This window comes from Anabrus simplex, chromosome 7, assembly GCF_040414725.1.
Source record: "Anabrus simplex isolate iqAnaSimp1 chromosome 7, ASM4041472v1, whole genome shotgun sequence".
Lineage (NCBI taxonomy): Eukaryota > Metazoa > Arthropoda > Insecta > Orthoptera > Tettigoniidae > Anabrus > Anabrus simplex.
Genome location: NC_090271.1, coordinates 166,142,987 through 166,163,490, shown reverse-complemented (window position 1 = coordinate 166,163,490; position 20,504 = coordinate 166,142,987). Strand labels below are relative to the sequence as shown.

Genomic DNA, 20,504 nt, shown 5'->3' with positions numbered 1-20,504 from the left:
TTACTCATTCAGGACAAATATTTCAGATTCCCTATGGGAATCAACATCTGTATCAGTTTAACAATTTCGCAAAGGAGTTCCCGAACAGTGCCTATCGGTCATTAGTGAAGACCTTTGAATGAAATTTTGACTGAATGAAACTTAAAAGTGAAATATTTCAGATTCCCTACGGGAATCAACATCTGTATCATCTGATAGCCAAACAGGCATCAATTTTTGGTAAAGAGACTAAATCTCTCATAGTACATTGGCACTGCTGGTGGCTCCAAGTAGTCTACGCAGTGGCCTCCATGGTATGCACTAAACTATATGATTTAAGTTGCAAGACTATGAAGGGAGGCAAGGTTACCCTCAAAAGTACTTATATACCAATAATTAATATAAACTCATAAAACGGAGTAGATATATGCGTATGGACTGAGATTAGACACTGTAATAAGAAAACAAAGTCAAAAATAAGTCACGCTAGTGGTCGCACTGATCACAGTTGTGATCCACAAGAATAAATTGCTTTATAACGCAACAACTATCAGTTAAGGTCAGCAGACTTGGTAGGAGTGCTAGGTTCCAACAGATGAGCCCAACCTAGCATATGAGAGTAAAACGCTGGCAACCAGGAATGGGTTAGCTGGAAAATTTATAATGTCCAATAACGGACCATTTATATTGGTATTATTGTTAAACTGGTCAATATCAATTAACTGAAGGAACTCCAGCTTGTTAATATCAGAAAGTCTATCTGATAGTTGCACGGATATGATGTCAATTATTTCCAAATACAATCGGAGATAAGATGTTTTCTTAGTTCCTGTAAAATCAATTCTCTGGTGCTTTTGAGGGTAACCTTGCCTCCCTTCATAGTCTTGCAACTTAAATCATATAGTTTAAAAATTAGATAGTTTAGATAGTTTATTGCTTCCACCATCAAGCACAGGAATTGTGCACTAGGTATTGTCAGTATTAATAAAAATAATCTATAGATAATCTCAGCCATAATGCCTGAGTCATTAGAAAATACATTATTTGATGTAGAACAATTGCCCCATAACCTGATCCCATACAGCATATGAGGGTGAAAGAAAGCATGATAGGATGCAAGTAGCACATCCCGACTGAGGCAGGTTTTTAGTTTCTGCAACAGATACCACACCTTAGCTAATCTCATACAGAGTTCTGATGTATGTATTTCCCAGGTAAGTGTTGTATTTACATGTAGGCCTAATAATTTAACAGAATTACAGCAGCCATTATTTACAGTGTGATCCAAGGTAAATAGGATATTTTCTGTTTTAGTGACATTAATAGTTAATTTATTGTGATGAAACCAGTTTTCAGCAATTTTAACAGATGTGTTGACTTGGTTTTGTAGTGTTGTGATATCAACATTACTATTTAGGAAAGTTGTATCATCAGCATATAGAACTGATGTGCAGGGAACATTACATGCTAGGTCGTTGATATAGACCAAGAATAGGGAAGGTCCCAAAACCGACCCTTGTGGAACACCTGCTTTAACAGTTTCCATACCAGATTTTTTTATCACTTATTACCACCATCTGTTTCCTTTGAAGATAGGATGCCATTAATTTCAGTTCATGACACCTTACTCCATAATAACTGAGCTTATGAATTAAGATTTCATGCGAGACACAATCAAAAGCTTTTGTCAGGTCAATTAATGTAGCACCTGTGACTATTTTATTCTAAAATTATTTAATATGTCTTTGATGACACATTTGACTGCTTTTATCATTGAGTGACCCTTTTTAAATCCAAACTGTTTGTTGTACAGCAAATTTTTTTTGAAGAGGTACTCATCGAGTTGTATAAATGAAGACATGCCCGAAAAAAAACACAAAAAAAAACGGGTTAACCCACACTTATTTAAAATGGAGAAAATTTGAGGTTTGTGAATGAGGCTGAAAAAAATATAAGACATTATCTTCATTAATTTTTGTAAACAAAAGGTTCAAGCAGACAGTATCTTTCATATTTTATTACCCGAAACAAGACATTATCAATAAACAAAGAGAAACTTTACATTAAACTTCTTCAATCCTTTACACACCTATCACAGATGGTAATAAATTTTTTTTAACACTCCGGTGGTCGCACAAAGAAAAGTCACGTCAGTGGTCGTGCAGATCACAATTGTGATCCGTACTTTCTTTGTGCTGTAAGGCTATTATATGCTTATGATTATGAATATGATTATTCATTGTGAAAAGAACCTAATTTTCTTTACAATATAATATAATTATGCATGCATTTGTAAAAAAAAATCTTGAAAAATTACCGGACATTGTGATTTGTCTCACTTACTCCCTCGATAATGTTTCTGAGGTACCTCACTGTCTGGTTCATTCAGCCATCGATTTATATTCTCATAGTCATCCATTTTGTACTTATATACCAATAATTAATATAAACTCATAAAACGGAGTAGATATATGCGTATGGACTGAGATTAGACACTGTAATAAGAAAACAAAGTCAAAAATAAGTCACGCTAGTGGTCGCACTGATCACAGTTGTGATCCACAAGAATAAATTGCTTTATAACGCAACAACTATCAGTTAAGGTCAGCAGACTACTGTGTTATAAGAGAGGGGATGGGGAGCGAGGAAGGTACACAGAGGCTCAAGGTCAACAGTCATACCAAAAAACAGGAGCGAAAAAAAAAACGAAACGGCTGGATCACTATTGTGATCCACGCGACCACTGGAGTGTTAATATCTCAAAAGTAATCATACATCTTACATTTATCCTCTTTTTAACATGTTATAATTTGTCGATTGCATTTCCCAAATAGAATAACAGTATCTCATCCTGGAAATTTATGGTTAAAGGTGTTATTTAACAGTAATCCGTGCTATGGTCAAAAAAGGGTTCATCAGGAATAGTCTCAGATTTTGTAACAGATTTAAGATTATGATAGTATTCATGATAAATTGGTGGAATATCCATTATTTCCTGTAAATCTTTCAGTTTTGCAGGATTTATAGCTCTTGGACCATGATATTTGAGGGGAAATGTCTCGCAACTAAGTGAAGGTGTACCAAGTAATTTTTTTTCTAATATCCACAGAAGCATAACTCTCAATTTCAGCATAGCTATACTTAAAAGAAGAGCTTAAAAGCTTGGTTTTTAGTTATTTTCAAACAAGTAATCTTGCTCGGCAGTACCTTTTGACCAGATTTTTTCACTATTTTTATTTTGACTTTGTTGAGAAGAGGTATTGCTGTGATAAACATACCAGCTTTGACAACACTGAAAGGATTTTTAACTCTAGTTTCTTTAACTAGCTCCATCCATTGAGCAGGAACATGAATATAAGACACTTTCCTCTATTTTCTCTCAATGAGACCAAAGTCCCGGTCACATGGTAAAACCGGGCGAGTTGGCCGTGTGGTTAGGGGCACGCAGCTGTAAGGTTGCATTCTGGAGATAGTAGGTTTGAAGCCCACTGTCGACAGCCCTAAAGAAGGTTTTCTGTGGTTTCCCATTTTCTCACCAGGCATATGCTGAGGCTGTACCTTAATTAAGGCCATGGCTGCCTCCTTCCAACTCCTAGTTCTTCCCTATCCCATCGCCACCATAAGATCTATGTGTGTCGGCGTAACGGAAAATAAATTTAAAGAAATTCACCTGGTAAAAATGTATGTCCGGGTACCAAATAATGATTGGACTCAGCAGGAAAACTGTTGGTGTGAGCTCGAGCAAATGCCTGGTTTTCATCGCTGCATTTACTTGGGTGATTGCTCTAATGTCCTCTTTTGTCCACTTTTAATAAGTAAATAATGAATGTGGTATTTAATAAAAAAACTTGGGTTGTATTGTAAAACACTGCAGAATTTGCAGTAATGTGAATTTATTGCTTTACCTAGTGGTACATAATAAAAGTAAAATATGCAAGCTCACCTGAGGAGAACCTTATGTTTCTTCTGTTGAATTACTCGAGACATTCGCCCACTGCTTATACCAAAGATGTCAGTTGCAGCACTGGGTTAGCCATTCTTGACATTACAGATAGATCAAATCCAGAAATGCAAGAACATTCGCCTTTTGTATTTAAGGTAATATGATACCTGGAGGATAGCCAAATATCACAAAGGACAGCTCTTGTATCAGACAACAGATAGCAGCGCATAACTCAAGTATTTTAATTTTGAGGCTCAACCAGTTTTTCTGGGCATGTCTTCAAATATACAGGATTCAATCATTTTGCTCAGAATGGGCTGGTTGTCTGCTAAAATTCTTTAAATTGCTAGATCTCTGGAGCAGAAGGCAGTATCGCTTATTTTCTTCTGAAGGATCTGATACAGAACATCAGATTGAGGAAGCACTTCAGCAAATAAATTTAATAGGAAATAGAAATCAAAGTCTTGCAGGGTAACATAGTAACCCTTAGCTTGAATTCTCATTCCATTCATCTGCGCTATCTTACATTTCTCTGAAGAATTCAAGGAGATCTGTATAGAGAGAGGATACAACTTCATTGATCCTACCAGCATATATCCACCGGGTAGGTGCTACTGTTGGTTATCGTCTCTGTATTACTTTATCAAGAGTAGCGGCACTTTTAGGGGATGATGAAAAAAACCCTGCTAACCCAGACAAGGTCTGAAAAAATACTTTGCTTTCCTTGATGGGGTTAACAGATTGCTGTAATACCAAGTTGAGCCTATGACCATAGCAGTGAGCAAATATAGTCTGGTCATATTTATCCCTGAGTATCTTCTGCAACCCACTGTACTGTCCTGCCATCACTGCAGTGCCATCAAATGTTTCTGCTACTAACTTTCCACCACACTGAAATTCTTTTAACACTCCAAAGAGATGTGTAGAGAGAGAAACAGCATAATGGTCACCGCATACATCACTGAATCTCTCTCTCTTGAATTTCGCCTTCGGGACTAACATATCTAAATACAGTCGAGAGTTGTGCTCTGTTAGAAATGTCTGTACTTTCATCCAAAATAATGGAAATAGTTTGCTTTCTTAACCTAGTCTTTTTAATTTTGCTGGTCATAAAAGTAGCTATGGCTTCATTAATATCATTTTGCATATCACATGAAAGTCCTGGTGCCGAAATATGCCATCTTTCTTAGCAATTAATGCTAGTAACTCTCTGTAATTACCTCTTATCAGGTTCTTCAGTTTCTCGATGACCCCTGAAAGGTAATCCTTGCTTTGAAAGAAAATGCACAGTAGCTATTTTTTTACTAGCTTTTTATGCTTGTCAATTTTCTTTCTGCAAGCTGTAATCCAACAGAACTCTATTCTGGACCTTCCGAACTGAATCATATCGGCAACAGCATTGATGTGTGCTTGAGACACCTCATGGCGCCTTTTTAAAACTCTGAATCTAAATTGTCCACATCGCCCGGTCGCCTTTATAAGGAGCCGGGTAGGAAGGCGGGTGAGCAGTCTTCAGCAGGCGGGGGAGAGGCCTTCTTCAGTACCAGGCATGGCAGAACAGCAACAGATCAACGAGTACTACAAGGAAACCAAGGGCAAAACGGCCGCCTCCTCCACCGCAAGTACCATATCATCGGCTGGCACCCCAGCATTTCCATATCGGACCTGCTCCATGCAGGATCTTGCTCGCACTCAGCAACAGGCCACCATGTCCGAGACTGAGCAGAATGATGGCACCGGCACCCCGGCAATCCCTGCGAACACAGACTGGCAGGCACTCCTGCAAACTGTATAGCACCTAGAGCAACATTTGCTTTGCCCAGCTCGCCATGCAGACGACCAGCAGCGCGACACCAAGGATGAAGAAGACTACGACGATGACCCACCGGAATCTCTTCCTGTTCGCCGCTCACCTAGTCCAACACGATGGCGTGCCTTGGTGCCTCAAGAATACACTAAAGCCTTACCTGTACCATCCGACAACAGAGTTTATCATCTTGCTGAGGCTCTCCGTCAGAAGATTCCTGTAGACCCACAAGGTCGAGATCAACACGAGGGCCGTGCTCTCCTATGGGCACCCTCAGCCTGGCCATCATACGATGCTGGACAATGACAGTTTATCTACACCAGGGCCTCCTTGGTCTACATTGCTTTCACGCATGGTTGGAACTGCGCCATCCCGTTGGATTCAGCCATGGGCGACGACGTCATCTCTCTTCCCCCTGGCTTCCAATTTCAGACTCCCACCAGGGCGCCCATGGTCCACCACAGCTCGTCAAGACGAGGCAGAGGTCATGGCACTCGTGGAGCCCCAGGGGTGACAGCAGCAGGAACGACTACTTGACGCTTCCTCCAGGATTTGCTCTGCCCATCCTCTAGAGGATCGTCCTTCTTATGTTTCTTTGTTATGGCATAGTATCTTGTTTATTGGTGTATTTGTACACATTCTTGTATTGTTCTCTGTTTTGTTTTGACCCACAATTAGTGGAGTTCCTGTATGATTTCTTTGAAATAAATGAGCTCTGAGGTTTCGCTGGGTTGGGCAGGCTCCTCCTCTAGCCTGGGGAGGGTTTCTTCCTCAGGCCGGATGGGGGGTCCACCGGCACAGCAATTCCTCGCCAGTGCTTCCATTACACACATCGCCCGGTCGCTATATAAGGAGCCGGGTAGGAAGGCGGGCGAACAGTCTTCAGCGGGCGGGGGAGAGGCCTTCATCACCATCATCATAGAATACATGGTCAACAGTACAATTTATTCATTTTTATACAACCACATAACCAGTCCAGATTTGTGTATTTATGTACCATGAGTCATAAAAATATCGTACTGTTCTTTTTGCTTCCTTGAATACATTTTTAAGAGAAGGAATGGGTCTTTTCTTCGAAAGTTCTTAATGAAAATGGCATGTTCATTAAGCTTTCTATTGTACATGAATATTCTGGGCCCGCCAACTCACTTATCTTCGAGCTGGAAGAGACAGCACTCATTTTAATATTTAATATGTTGTGCAGTCCTTTTTGCTATTGCTAGTTGCTTTACATCGCACCGACACAGATAGTTCTTATGGCGACGATGAAACAGGAAAGGCCTGGGAATGGGAAGGAAGCAGCCATGGCCTTAATTAAGGTACAGCCCCAGCATGAATGGAGAGTTGCTATAGTTGCCCTTGTGTATAAAGGAAAGGGTGATAGACATAAAGCTGAAAATTACAGGCCAGTAAGTTTGACATGCATTGTATGTAAGCTTTGGGAAGGCATTCTTTCTGATTATATTAGACATGTTTGTGAAATTAATAACTGGTTCGATAGAAGGCAATTCGGTTTTAGGAAAGGTTATTCCACTGAAGCTCAACTTGTAGGATTCCAGCAAGATATAGCAGATATCTTGGATTCAGGAGGTCAAATGGACTGTATCGCGATTGACCTGTCTAAAGCATTTGATAGGGTGGATCATGGGAGACTACTGGCAAAAATGAGTGCAATTGGACTAGACAAAAAAGTGACTGAATGGGTTGCTATATTTCTAGAAAATAGATCTCAGAGAATTAGAGTAGGTGAAGCTTTATCTGACCCTGTAATAATTAAGAGGGGAATTCCTCAAGGCAGTATTATCGGACCATTATGTTTTCTTATATATATAAATGATATGAGTAAAGGAGTGGAATCGGAGGTAAGGCTTTTTGCGGATGATGTTATTCTCTATAGAGTGATAAATAAGTTACAAGATTGTGAGCAACTGCAACGTGACCTCGAAAATGTTGTGAGATGGACAGCAGGCAATGGTGTGTTGATAAACGGGGTTAAAAGTCAGGTTGTGAGTTTTACAAGTAGGAAAAGTCCTCTCAGTTTTAATTACTGCGTTGATGGGGTGAAAGTTCCTTTTGGGGATCATTGTAAGTATCTAGGTGTTAATATAAGGAAAGATCTTCATTGGGGTAATCACATAAATGGGATTGTAAATAAAGGGTACAGATCTCTGCACATGGTTATGAGGGTGTTTAGGGGTTGTAGTAAGGATGTAAAGGAGAGGGCATATAAGTCTCTGGTAAGACCCCAACTAGAGTATGGTTCCAGTGAATGGGACCCTCACCAGGATTACCTGATTCAAGAACTGGAAAAAATCCAAAGAAAAGCAGCTCGATTTGTTCTGGGCGATTTCCGACAAAAGAGTAGCGTTACAAAAATGTTGCAATGTTTGGGTTGGGAAGAATTGAGAGAAAGAAGAAGAGCTGCTCGACTAAGTGGTATGTTCCGGGCTGTCAGCGGAGAGATGGCGTGGAATGACATTAGTAGACGAATAAGTTTGAATGGCGTTTATAAAAGTAGGAAAGATCACAATATGAAGATAAAGTTGGAATTCAAGAGGACAAACTGGGGCAAATATTCATTTATAGGAAGGGGAGTTAGGGATTGGAATAACTTACCAAGAGAGATGTTCAATAAATTTCCAATTTCTTTGAAATCATTTAGGAAAAGGCTAGGAAAACAACAAATAGGGAATCTGCCACCTGGGCGACTGCCCTAAAGGCAGATCGGTATTGATTGATTGATTGATTTGCCTGGTGTGAAAATGGAAAACCACAGAAAACCATCTTCAGGGCTTCCAACAGTGGGGCTTGAACCCACTATCTCCCGGATGCAAGCTCACAGCTGCACACTCCTAACCGCACGGCCAACTCACACGGTTGTGCAGTCCTATAGGCTATCCTTACCTAAAATAAATTAAGTATAAATTCACACTTTAACAAGAGAAGTCGCATCATGTTATAATAGAAAACAGTAACACAATAATATAACAATGCACTGTTGAGCGCGGCGGAAGGAATGGACGGAACAGCTCAGCACCTATTTTATAAGCTTTTGTTTCCACTTTCCACTGTGGTAACATGACTGGAGAACGTAGTAGGATAAATCTCAGTGTTGAGGGGAAAGGGGTCTTGCTTGGTGCAGGCGCAGTAATACTCGCCTAGCTGTTAGAAGACATTCAAGTGTAACCACTGCATGGAGTGATAACAACCTCTCGCCCAGCTTTGATGGTGGCAAACTGCTGCAATAGAGTTCTTGCGACACGTCCAGGCGAAGAAACAAAAATAGAATGGGTGTCAGACAGGGAGATGGACTATCCCCACTCCTCTTCAACTGTGTTTTGTAAAAAGTCATTTGAGAGTGGAGGAAGTTGTTAGACCAAGAAGAAACAAAGGAAGATCAGTTCAGACTTGGTCCTAAGCACAAAGGGGTGTACGTAGACTGCCTGGCCTTTGAGGATGATCTGGCCATTTTTGCTAATAACATAATTTCAGCAGTCAACAAGATCAATAGGCTGTCAGAAGTTGCTGAAAAGGGAGGACTCCAGATTTCTATTCCGAAGACAAAATATATGACAAACATCTGTGATGGACCTGAATGGATGATCAATAATCTTGGAAAAATTGGCCGTGTCAAGAATTTCAGTTATCTTGGTGAAGTCATCCAGCAGAATGGATTAGAAGAGGAAGCAATCAATGTTAGGATGAGGAAGTTAGACCAGGCATACCAAATGACAAAGAATATTTATAATAAAAAGTCTTGAGTGTAGGGGCCAAGTTCCGACACTATAGCACAGTTGCAAAACCTGAGGGATTATATGTGTCTGAAACGTTGACCTTAAGCTGACTGGCTGGAAAAAAGAGAGCGCAGGATACTAAGAAAAATCCTAGGTAATAGGTGGGTTGATGGGACAGTGGCGAATGAGACCAAATGAGGATTTGTACAGCAAGATAGAACCTCTCACAGCGCCAATTAAGAAGAGACTGCTATTATTTTACGGTCATCTCTTGAGGATGACTGATGATCGACTAAAAAAAGAATATGGAATTTTATTCAATCTAAGGCAACAAGGCCGAGATGGTTCCAGGAATGTGAAATAGATCTGAGGCAGATTGGTATTTCAGACTAAGAAATTCATGACAGGAACACATTCACAAGATTGGTGAACTATCAAGGTTTCCAAATGGCATCAACTTCCAGAAGACGGAAAGGAATTTTGTCTGAAGAGCATAAACAGGCACTCATCACTGGGCTCAGAAGATACTGGCAGGAAGTAAAAGCAAGAACAAGACATAGACACTGAAATGAAGTTGGTTGTTACCATGCAGACCATAGAGGCTCAACTCGATGTAAAAAAAATAAATAAATAAAATATATATATATATTAAAAGAAAGAATTTACCAAGCTCAGAACATTTTAAGCAAGCCTCGGACCTATGGGAGAGTAACGGAGTCCCACTCCCATTTGCAGGCGAGGAACTCCTTGGAAACAACTTGGCGAACGAAATGGAATTCAATGGGGAGCTATCAATATTAATGGGGCTATGGAAGAAAGAAAGTAGAACTGGCTGAGTCAGCTAAGAGGATGCATCTTGATGTACTAGGAGTAAGTGATATTTGGGTAAAGGGAGATAACGAGGAAGAGAGAGGAGATTATAAAGTGTACTTGATGGGTGTTAGAAAGGGAAGGGCAGAGTCGTAGGGCTGTTTATCAGGAATACCATTGCACGCAACATAGTTTATATTAAGCATGTAAATGAGCGAATGATGTGGGTAGATTTGTCAGTTGGAGGAATTAGGACAAGAATTGTCTCAGTGTATTCACCTTGTAAGGGTGCAGGTGAGGATGAAGTTGACAAGTTTTATGAAGCATTGAGTGACATCGTGGTCAGGGTCAACAGCAAGGATAGAATAGTGCTAATGGGTGATTTCAATGCGAGAGTTGGGAATAGAACTGAAGGATACAAAAGGGCAATTGGTAAATGTGGGGAAGATATGGAAGTTAGTGGGAATGGGAAGTGTTTGCTGGACTTCTGTGCTAGTATGGGTTTAGCAGTTATGAATACATTCTTCAGGCATAAGGCTATTCACCGCTACACATGGGAGGCTAGGGGTACTAGATCCATAATAGATTATATTTTAACCGACTTTGAATTCAGGAAATCTGTTAGGAATGTATGAGTTTTCTGGGGATTTTTTGACGATACAGACCACTATCTGATCTGTAGTGAACTAAGTATCTCCAGGCCTAGGGTAGAGAAAGTGAAATATGCCTGCAAACGAATAAGGGTAGAAAATCTCCAGGACGAGGAAATTAGACAGAAGTACATGGATATGATTAGCGAGAAGTTTACAACAGTAAACAGTAAGCAGGTTCTGGATATAGAAAGTGAATGGGTGGCATACAGGGATGCTATAGTAGAAACAGCAAGGGAATACCTAGGAACAACTGTGTGTAAAGATAGGAAAAGGTGAACATCTTGGTGGAATGATGAAGTGAGAACAGCTTGTAAACGTAAAAAGAAGGCTTATCAGAAATGACTCCAAACAAGGGCCGAGGCAGACAGGGATTTGTACGTACAGTAGATGAAAGAAACAGAGTGAAACATATAGTTGTTGGATCCAAAAGGAAGTCGTGGGAAGATTTTGGTAATAACCTGGAACGACTAGGTTAAGCAGCAGCGAAACCTTTCTGGACAGTAATAAAGAATCTTAGGAAGGGGGGAAAAGTGGAGATGAACAGTGTTTTGAGTAATTCAGGTGAACTCATGATCCCAGGGAATCACAGGAGAGGTGGAGGGAATATTCTGAACATCTTCTCACTGTAAAAGGAAATCATCCTGGTGGGTGAACAGCCAAGCTCATCAGAAGGAAGAAAATGATGTTGGTGAAATTACGCTTGAGGAAGTGGAAAGGATGGTAAATAAACTCCATTGTCATAAAGCAGCAGGAATAGATGAAATTAGACCTGAAATGGTGAAGTATAGTGGGAAGGCAGGGATGAAATGGCTTCATAGAGTAGTAAGATTAGCATGGAGTATTGGTAAGGTACCTTCAGATTGGGCAAAAGCAGTAATTGCACCTATCTATAAGTAAGGGAACAGGAAGGATTGCAACAACTATCGAGATCTCATTGATTAGCATACCAGGAAAAGTATTCACTGGCATCTTGGAAGGGAGGGTGTGATCAGTTGTTGAGAGGAAGTTTGGATGAAAACCAGTGTAGTTTCAGACCAAAGAGAGGCTGTCAAGATCAGATTTTCAGTATGCGCCAGGTAATTGAAAAATGCTACAAGAGGAATAGACAGTTGTGTTTATGTTTTGTAGATCTAGAGAAAGCATATGACAGGGTACCGAGGGAAAAGATGTTCGCTATACTGGGGGACTATGGAATTAAAGGTAGATTATTAAAATCAATCAAAAGCATTTATGTTGACAATTGGGCTTCAGTGAGAATTGATGGTAGAATGAGTTCTTGGTTCAGGGTATTTACAGGGGTTAGACAAGGCTGTAATCTTTCACCTTTGCAGTTCGTAGTTTACATGGATCATCTGTTAAAAGGTATAAAATGACAGGGAGGGATTCAGTTAGGTGGGAATGTAGTAAGCAGTCTGGCCTATGCTGGCGACTTGGTCTTAATGGCAGATTGTGCTGAAAGCCTGCAGTCTAATATCTTGGAACTTGAAAATAGGTGCAATGAGTATGGTATGAAAATTAGCCTCTCAAAGACTAAATTGATGTCAGTAGGTAAGAAATTCAACAGAATTGAATGTCATATTGGTGATACAAAGCTAGAACAGGTAGATAATTTCAAGTATTTAAGTTGTGTGTTCTCCCAGGATGGTAATATAGTAAGTGAGATTGAATCAAGGTGTCGTAAAGCTAATGCAGTGAGCTCGCAGTTGCGATCAACAGTATTCTGTAAGAAGGAAGTCAGCTCAGATGAAACTATCTTTACATCGGTCTGTTTTCAGACCAACTTTGCTTTACGGAAGTGAAAGCTGGGTGGACTCAGGATATCTTATAAGTTATAAGTAACAGACATGAAAGTAGCAAGAATGATTGCTGGGGTTTCCCAGCTTTGGCAATTTGCGACAAACATTTGTAGCTCACTCTCCTCAGTCTCCTGTGAGACAAAAAAAAAGACAAGTCACAACTTTAATGTTCTTCAGATAATTCAATCATTTATTCATTCCCGTTTGTAAACAAGTATTTAAAAATTAAAACAATAATACTTACAGAACAGTGCTGCTTGAAACTTTCTTTCAGTTCTTCCAACTTCGATTGGCGACTGGCATCTGTCAAATCACCGTAATCATCCCTGTGGTTGGCACTGTAATGCCGTTACAAATTGTGGTTTTTTTTTTTACACATAAAATCTCAGTGGCACACTAAAAAATCAGCTGCTCTCTTCGGCACGGCGGGCAGACCGCTCGCTCAGCTAGCCAAGCTCCTCCCACCACTACCGAAATTACCTTCCCCCAAAGCGCTCGGAGCGCTGGCTCTGGGAGCGCTATTTGGATGGCCCTGGTCTAAATGGACACATGGCAGAGGATACTCAGTTATTTTTCCAGCTCCACGGCTAAATGGTTAGCGTGCTGGCCTTTGGCTACAGGGGTCCCAGTTTCGATTCCCAGCAGTGTCGGGAATTTTAACGATAATTGGTTAATTCCACTGGCACGGGGACTGTGTGTATGTGTTGTCTTCATCATCATTTCATCTTCATCACGACGCGTAGGTCACCTACAAGCATCAAATCAAAAGACCTGCACCTGGCGAGCCGAAATCTTCAGACACATCCCGGCACTAAAATTCATACACCATTTCATTTCATCAGTTATTTAAACTAGCAATCCAATATTCTAGAAAGAGAAAGAAAGGGGAAGGGCAGCAAGAGTGGGAGACAATGAAGAAAAGCGCAAGTGGGCAGTGAAAGGTCAACTCCCCTCCTGCGCTGCAGACTCCTCCCACTCCACCCCTCCAGATGTTCAACCCGCAAGTCACTTTTAATTTCAGCATTGGTTTATCATTTTGTTATATTGCCTTAGAATCATTACATTTTAGTTTTGTCTTTTTCTTTAATAATCTGGCAGGCTTGATCTCCGAAAAAGGATACAATCATTTCTGTTAGATGCTTCGAGATATTGTTTTGGTTAAGCAGACCCATACTGTTTTAACTTCACTATGACCGGGCAAGTTGGCCATGCGGTTAGGGTCGCGAAACTGTGAGCTTGCATCCGTGAGATAGTGAGTTTGAATCCCACTGTCGGCAGCTCTGAAGATGGTTTTCTGTGGTTTCCCATTTTCACACCAAGCCAATGCTTGGGCTGTGCCTTAATTAAGGCCATGACCGCTTCCTTCCCATTCCTAAACCTTTCCTACCTCATCGTCACCATAAGACCTTTCTGTGTCAGTGTGACGTAAAGAAAAAAAAAAAACACTCGTGAAGGGTGGTGGGACTATGAAGGTCATAAATGATACCACACCACAATAACATTAGGTAATTATCAACCAGTTCAATTTTAATACCATATTCAACTTTTTACAGGACTTGGGACATAACATGAATGGTAGTCATGTTTGAACTTTTAATGTTGTTATTGTATTGTTGCTTTTATCCAATATTTTGTTGGGACTAAAATAGTTATCAAGGTCTTTTACATGAATGAGATTTTTAATCTATAAGCTGAAGAAGAGAATTTTAATTCTTGAAACATGCATTTATGTACATATTTATGTACATATTTATGTATTTGATGGTTTAGTATGTATACTGGATTTTTAATTGTATTGACAAGGCTGACCTTGACATAATAATTGTAAATGATATGTTATGATCTGTCAGTGGAGAGAGGGCTGGAATGACATTAGTAGACGAATAAGTTTGATTGATGTTTTTAAAAGCAGGAAAAATTGGAATTCAAGAGGACAAATTGAGGCAAATATTTATTTGTAGAAAGGGGAGTTAGGGATTGGAATAACTTACCAAGGGAGATGTTCAATAAATTTCCAATTTCTCTGCATTCACTTAAGGAAAGACTAGGAAAACAACAGATAGAAAATCTGCCACCTGGGCAGCTACCCTAAATGCAGATCAGTAGTGAGTGAGTGAGTGAAGCTTCCATTGCATTATATAGCAATTACTCCATCCACTTGAGCCGTTAGTGGCAGAGTTTAAACTCTGCTTTCATTGTCGTTACATCAGCAAGCAGTAGATATGAAGCACAGAATGCAAAACTCTTTGAACGTTCATCAATGATGCCAATGTCTGTCTTTCTATTTGGCAGAAGACAAAAATGCTTTTTTTCAAGAATCTTTCTTGTAATGAACAAATAAAGGCATCCAGAAACTGTTTGACTATGTGCACACTTTATAATATGCTTTGATATCATTGGTACTAATTATTTGTGCAGTGTGCTTGCATGGTTATTAAACTGTATTGGACATTGCGAATTTCTTGTCCTCTAGGAAAAGCAGACTGAAAGTGACATTTATACTGTTTCTCTCACTGGTAGTAATTCCTGTTGGACATGTTAACAAACATTGCAAAATCAATATCTTTGCATGGTAGTTGACAGCATTGTGAGAAGTTTTGAAATGACAAAATATCCCTAGGTGATTACAGCTGACAGAATCGTAGTATCACGTGATGTTACCTTACTGTCAAATTCTTGAATTTTCTCCAGAGCCACAACAGGACATGTAATTCCTACAAGGCTTGTGCACTGTGAAGTGCCAAGCAGAGCAGTGCATTTCAGACTCCTAGCTTGAACATCTCTCTGATTTAAGGATATCATTTAATATTTTCATACACTGTTGTGGGCCAAAACAAGTACATAAGGTTTCCATTGTTTCCTAGGAATTCCTTGTAATGGCAATTTCACATGCATTGGAAACTACAGAGATGAAACTGGGAACTGCACAGTGAGAATATATCACCAATGGATTGTCGTCTTGTATGATTCTATGATTAATCCCAAAATTCAGAACTGAATAATGTATTTATGAACTCCTTCGAAGGTTGTCCTTAGGTTTGTCATATTTTGCTTGATATTTTAGAATGGCACAAAAGTTATCAGTGTTCTTCCTTGTAACCCCTCCTGTCCTGAAGTCCCTATGTTCCCTTAATGCAATCTCCTGGCATCCATATATAATCACCTCCTTGATGACGGGAACTATTCATTTTTTTATATTTTTACACTTGCTCTCCCAAGCATTTATCCAGCTGTTTTATGTTTTGTTCTTGTTCATCATTATGTGTACTAAATTTTCTCTTCCCATGCCAGTCTTATAATAATTATTACTTGCTTGGGTTTTGAAATATTCAAGAGTATGCTTCCACTTGGAGAATTTTCAGCTTACCAGAGGTCTAACACTTGGATAGCCAACTGTACCTGAATTAGCCTTACCAAAAACCATACAGTACAGTACTAATGAAATGCACCATCTTGTTTGAGAGAAATTAAAAAGAGCAAGGCATTTGGAGGAGTTGAGGTAAAGATTTCCACAATCTTTAATCTTGGCACTCTCTAGAAGTAAAAATTGCATTTCTAAGATTCTTGATTTCCTGGTGGGAAATTGAACCAGTGTGCTTCAGATTGAACCAAGCATGCCTTTACTGCCTCACCTAGGCAGCCTGTTTGGGAGAATATGGCGACCAAAAACACTTTTTGATCTAACTCAGATTGAACATAGGATATTGAGCACTCTACAAAGTTAGAGGAGATATGTTTCTTGCATTAGGCACACAAATATTTTGGAAATACTGTAGTTTCATGTGGTCATCATAATGTTCTCTGGCCAATATTAGACTACTTATGTTGTTTATACAAGTTGGTTGTGGATTCTCAACCTTTGATGTTGATGTGATAATGACAACAGATGCTGAATTTTCCTCACAATCTGGAGAAAACGACAGTATTTCAAATTATCAAATGTGTTTCTGTTATTTGAAGATGATGCCGATGTTGTCAGGCTTGTTCTCCATCTGTGAGGCAGATTATCGAGGTTCTTCTAACTGCAATATTTTCAAAATATTTCAACTATTTCATCAGAGTCCAGCTCCTTGGCCAAATGGTCAGCATAGTGATCCCTGGTTCAGAGGGTCCCAGCTTTGATTCCTGGCCATATCATGGATTTTGACTGTCTGGTTAATTTCCTGTGTAATGGTCTCCAGCAGATGGCAGCAGCTGCTTGGTTAATCGGTATACTCAACCATACTGTATTTGCTTGGAGTAAAACTTGGTGAATAGTGCACTAAATCATATCCCTGTATAAAAGTAACTTCATTTGATTATTTCAATATGATATATTAAGGGATGGGTATTTGTATTTGTTGTGTTACAAATCTTCATTATACAAATCACACTTCCAACCACCACAGAAAAACACAATTGTGAATTCATCCCTCCTCATAGGGTTGATGTCAGATAGGGCATCCAGCTGTAAAAGTGTGCTAAATCCAAACGGAGTGCCAACCCCAGGTAACTGGAAAAAGGCAAACAAGCAGCATCAGCTTATGGACAACTGTACACCATGATGAATTATACGATCAGTGCATGTTCAGAGAATAAAACTAACCACTCACATGTAACATGATATGCATGTGCATAAACCATTACCTGCAATTTCACTTTTGTGTGGAGTTCCATCCACTGACAGCATACAACAGCCTGCATCTTTGTACAACCTACAACTAGCTTGTTCACATAGTAGTAATAATAATAATAATAATAATAATAATAATAATCGTATGGCCTCAGCTACCGTGTGCAGACATTTCGATTTGGCGCCATCTGGCTGTCTGCTCGTCAATTTCGACGTTCCGGTTTACTCTGTCTGCCATCTAGCGGACCTAGAGTAAATCAGATCTCTCTTGGGCATCTATGGCTGAGATTTAATTAATTTTGTCGGGTAAATACCAAATGTATCACAAGAGATCTTTTACATAGTAAAATGGCCTGATGTTACTGCTTGTTTTCCATTCATTTTATAATATTTAAATTTATTATGATTATGTGGTTTGTTGCCACAGAAAAAAACTGTCCCTTAATTTGGAGGGGGCTTGAGACTGGAAGCCTTCCCATCTATTCCCCCCTTCTCTCTCTAAACAAGCCACTGCAAAGAACTGACTTTGTAAGAGCCTACTTGTTAGTAAAATGCTGAGAGTAAAGCTCATTTGTTCAAACAAGACATAATATGTAGTTGGTAGAATATTAATAATTTTACCACTAAAAACTCTACTCAAAACAAAATGTCTAGATAATATTCAGTTTTCAAGACTGCATATTATTTTAAATCAACTAGCAGCTTATTAGATATTTAGTACATAATAATAATACATGCTAAAGACATGTTAAGAACATAACATATTCTGAACTATTTCAAGCAAAATATCTAGAGTTTATGCATTAGACAATACCTGCTATATTTCATCATCGTGCATTGGTAATTAGGATTAAGGGTTTGTCACACATTGAGACAATGCAATATTTATACTGTATGTGTTTCTTTTCCTCCTTCTAAACCTTCCTTGTTACAAAAGAAAAAAATCTCTCTATTTTATAGTTCCTGAGAAATGGTGTGTGTCTTAAATTTGACCAGACATTTGTCATGCAGAGGCTGCCAGGGCACTTAAGGTGTGTTCGGGAAAGTCAGAAAGCCATGGGTTTGATTAACTGTCAGGAAGTTGAAAAATTTAGAAGTGAAATTTCTCCTTGCGTAGTGGTACATGGCCCTAAGGTTCACCCAGGCAATACCAAAAATGAGTACCAGATTTATTCTTGAGGACAAAGGAAGCTATGCACAGAGCTAACTACTATGTCCCTCCCTATTTCAAGGTTATGGATATTGCAAGTCTTTACCTTCCACTCCTTCAAGAGCCCTTGTGGCTTTTACTAACATTGATGAGCTAGTTTAAGTAGAAATGATTTGGTACTGTATTTTTAAGAATGCTCTGCTATGGGATATAGTTAAATGGAAGCAGCCATGGTTGTTAAAATGTTATAACCCTTCCTATATTTACAGAATGACCGTAAAAGAAGGATGCTCTCTGAAATGATAGAAGTGAAAATATTCTTTTTTCTATTATGAATTTATGGAAATACAATTTATGTTCAAAGAGTCTGAAAAGTATAATTTAAAACAGATAGAGGGTACATGTGGTTGTGAATTGTGTTACATCTTATAAAAACAGGAATTCTTTGAGTATAAATGAAAATTTCATAAGTTAGAAAACTTGGGTCCTGCATCAGGTAATGTTACAAAAAATGATTTTCTTGTCTTTGTCTGAGCTCTTACAATGTAATTTTGCATCAAAGTACCAGTGTTTTGTTTTTCGATGTGCATAAGCCAGTCAGTAAGGAGTTTATGAGATTTAGTTTACAAAAATTCCTTGTAGCCTATTCCTGGAAATAGATTGATTGATTTTCAGTATACTGGTTTTCTCGTAGGTTTATTTGATGCACACATGGGAGACAACTGTTCTGATCCATCTGTGTCTGGTCTCCAGCAGATGGCAGCAGCTGCCTGGATGATCAGTACACTCAACCATATCGCGTATGTGCCTGGAGTAAAACTTGGTGAGTAGTGTACTAAATCACAGCCCTGTATACATGTGAAGTATCTTTATATTCTTAGCCATGACATTACTGTAATTGAAATCAGATTAAAAGTGAAAATGAAATGGCGTGTGGCTTTTAGTGCCGAGAGTGTCCGAGGACAAGTTCAGCTCCCCAGATGCAGGTCTTATGATTTGACATCCGTAGGCAACCTGCACGTTATGATGATGATGATGATGATGACGACACATACACCCAACCCCCGTGTCCGTGAAATTAACCACTTAAGGTTAAAATTCCCGACCCTGCCGGGAATCAAACCCGGTACCCCTGTGACCAAAGGCCAACATGCTAACCATTTAGCTATGGAGATTAAAAGTAAAAAAGGCAGCATAAAACAGCAGTTACAGGACAGGCCTGGCCAAATAGCACTTGATGTGGAGGATAGAGGAGGAAGGAAAGGATAAAAATTTCCTTGGCTGGCCTGTCAGCTGATCTGATTTTGGCCGAGAATATTCCCCATTATTTCCAGATTGAGCTCACAGATCTGCAGTACAACACCTGGCTCAAGGATGTATTTCTGCAATCCTGAATGTGTACGATATTTATAAAATATTCCCTCAACAGGGAAGCTGCTAGAGTTCTATCAATGTTCTATTCTGACCATGTATATGAGCAGTAACACGGCGCTAAGAAGTTCAGCCCCCCTCCCCGCAATAATTGAAAATGGGCCCCTTCTTTCCTGATAAGGAAAGTTACAAATTTATTTCGTAGCACAATTATAATAAAAACCACAACGATAATTTACACAATTTAGTTTTCATCTCCAAAAGAATCAAGATGATACACATATCTAGTACAAAAACACACACACAAGAAACGCATATTCCAATAATAGTAACTAAAACATGCTGACTGGCACAATGTTGAGAAATAATCTCCTTCCTAGGACCAAATAATTTAAAATTCAACCATCCATAGCAGGCCGACTTAGCCACACTGACTGCTGAGAGTTATAAACCAGCTTGAAACTTCACTATTTAGAGTTTAGATAAGGAGAACGTCTTTGTTATCGCGTCTTCGCTGACTACTGGGTTCTCAGAACTGGCTGATTACTTCAAAAGCCTTGTTGATTGTTGTGAGTGGCAGCAAGGGATGATTATTATTGGTACAGGTTGGAAAACCCACATTCTTTCAGAAATAACTACCATACTCTTC

At 39.3% G+C, this 20,504-nt stretch overlaps 1 protein-coding gene across 1 annotated transcript in view; it reads left to right on the top strand.

Moving 5' to 3' along the window:
- Window positions 1–20,504, top strand: part of LOC136877757 (G-protein coupled receptor family C group 6 member A) — a 166,522-nt gene that overhangs the window by 56,102 nt on the left and 89,916 nt on the right. The window contains exon 3 of the mRNA XM_068228736.1: window positions 19,179–19,307. Within this exon, the coding sequence (XP_068084837.1) occupies window positions 19,179–19,307 (129 nt within the window). The remainder of the gene's footprint in view (window positions 1–19,178; window positions 19,308–20,504) is intronic.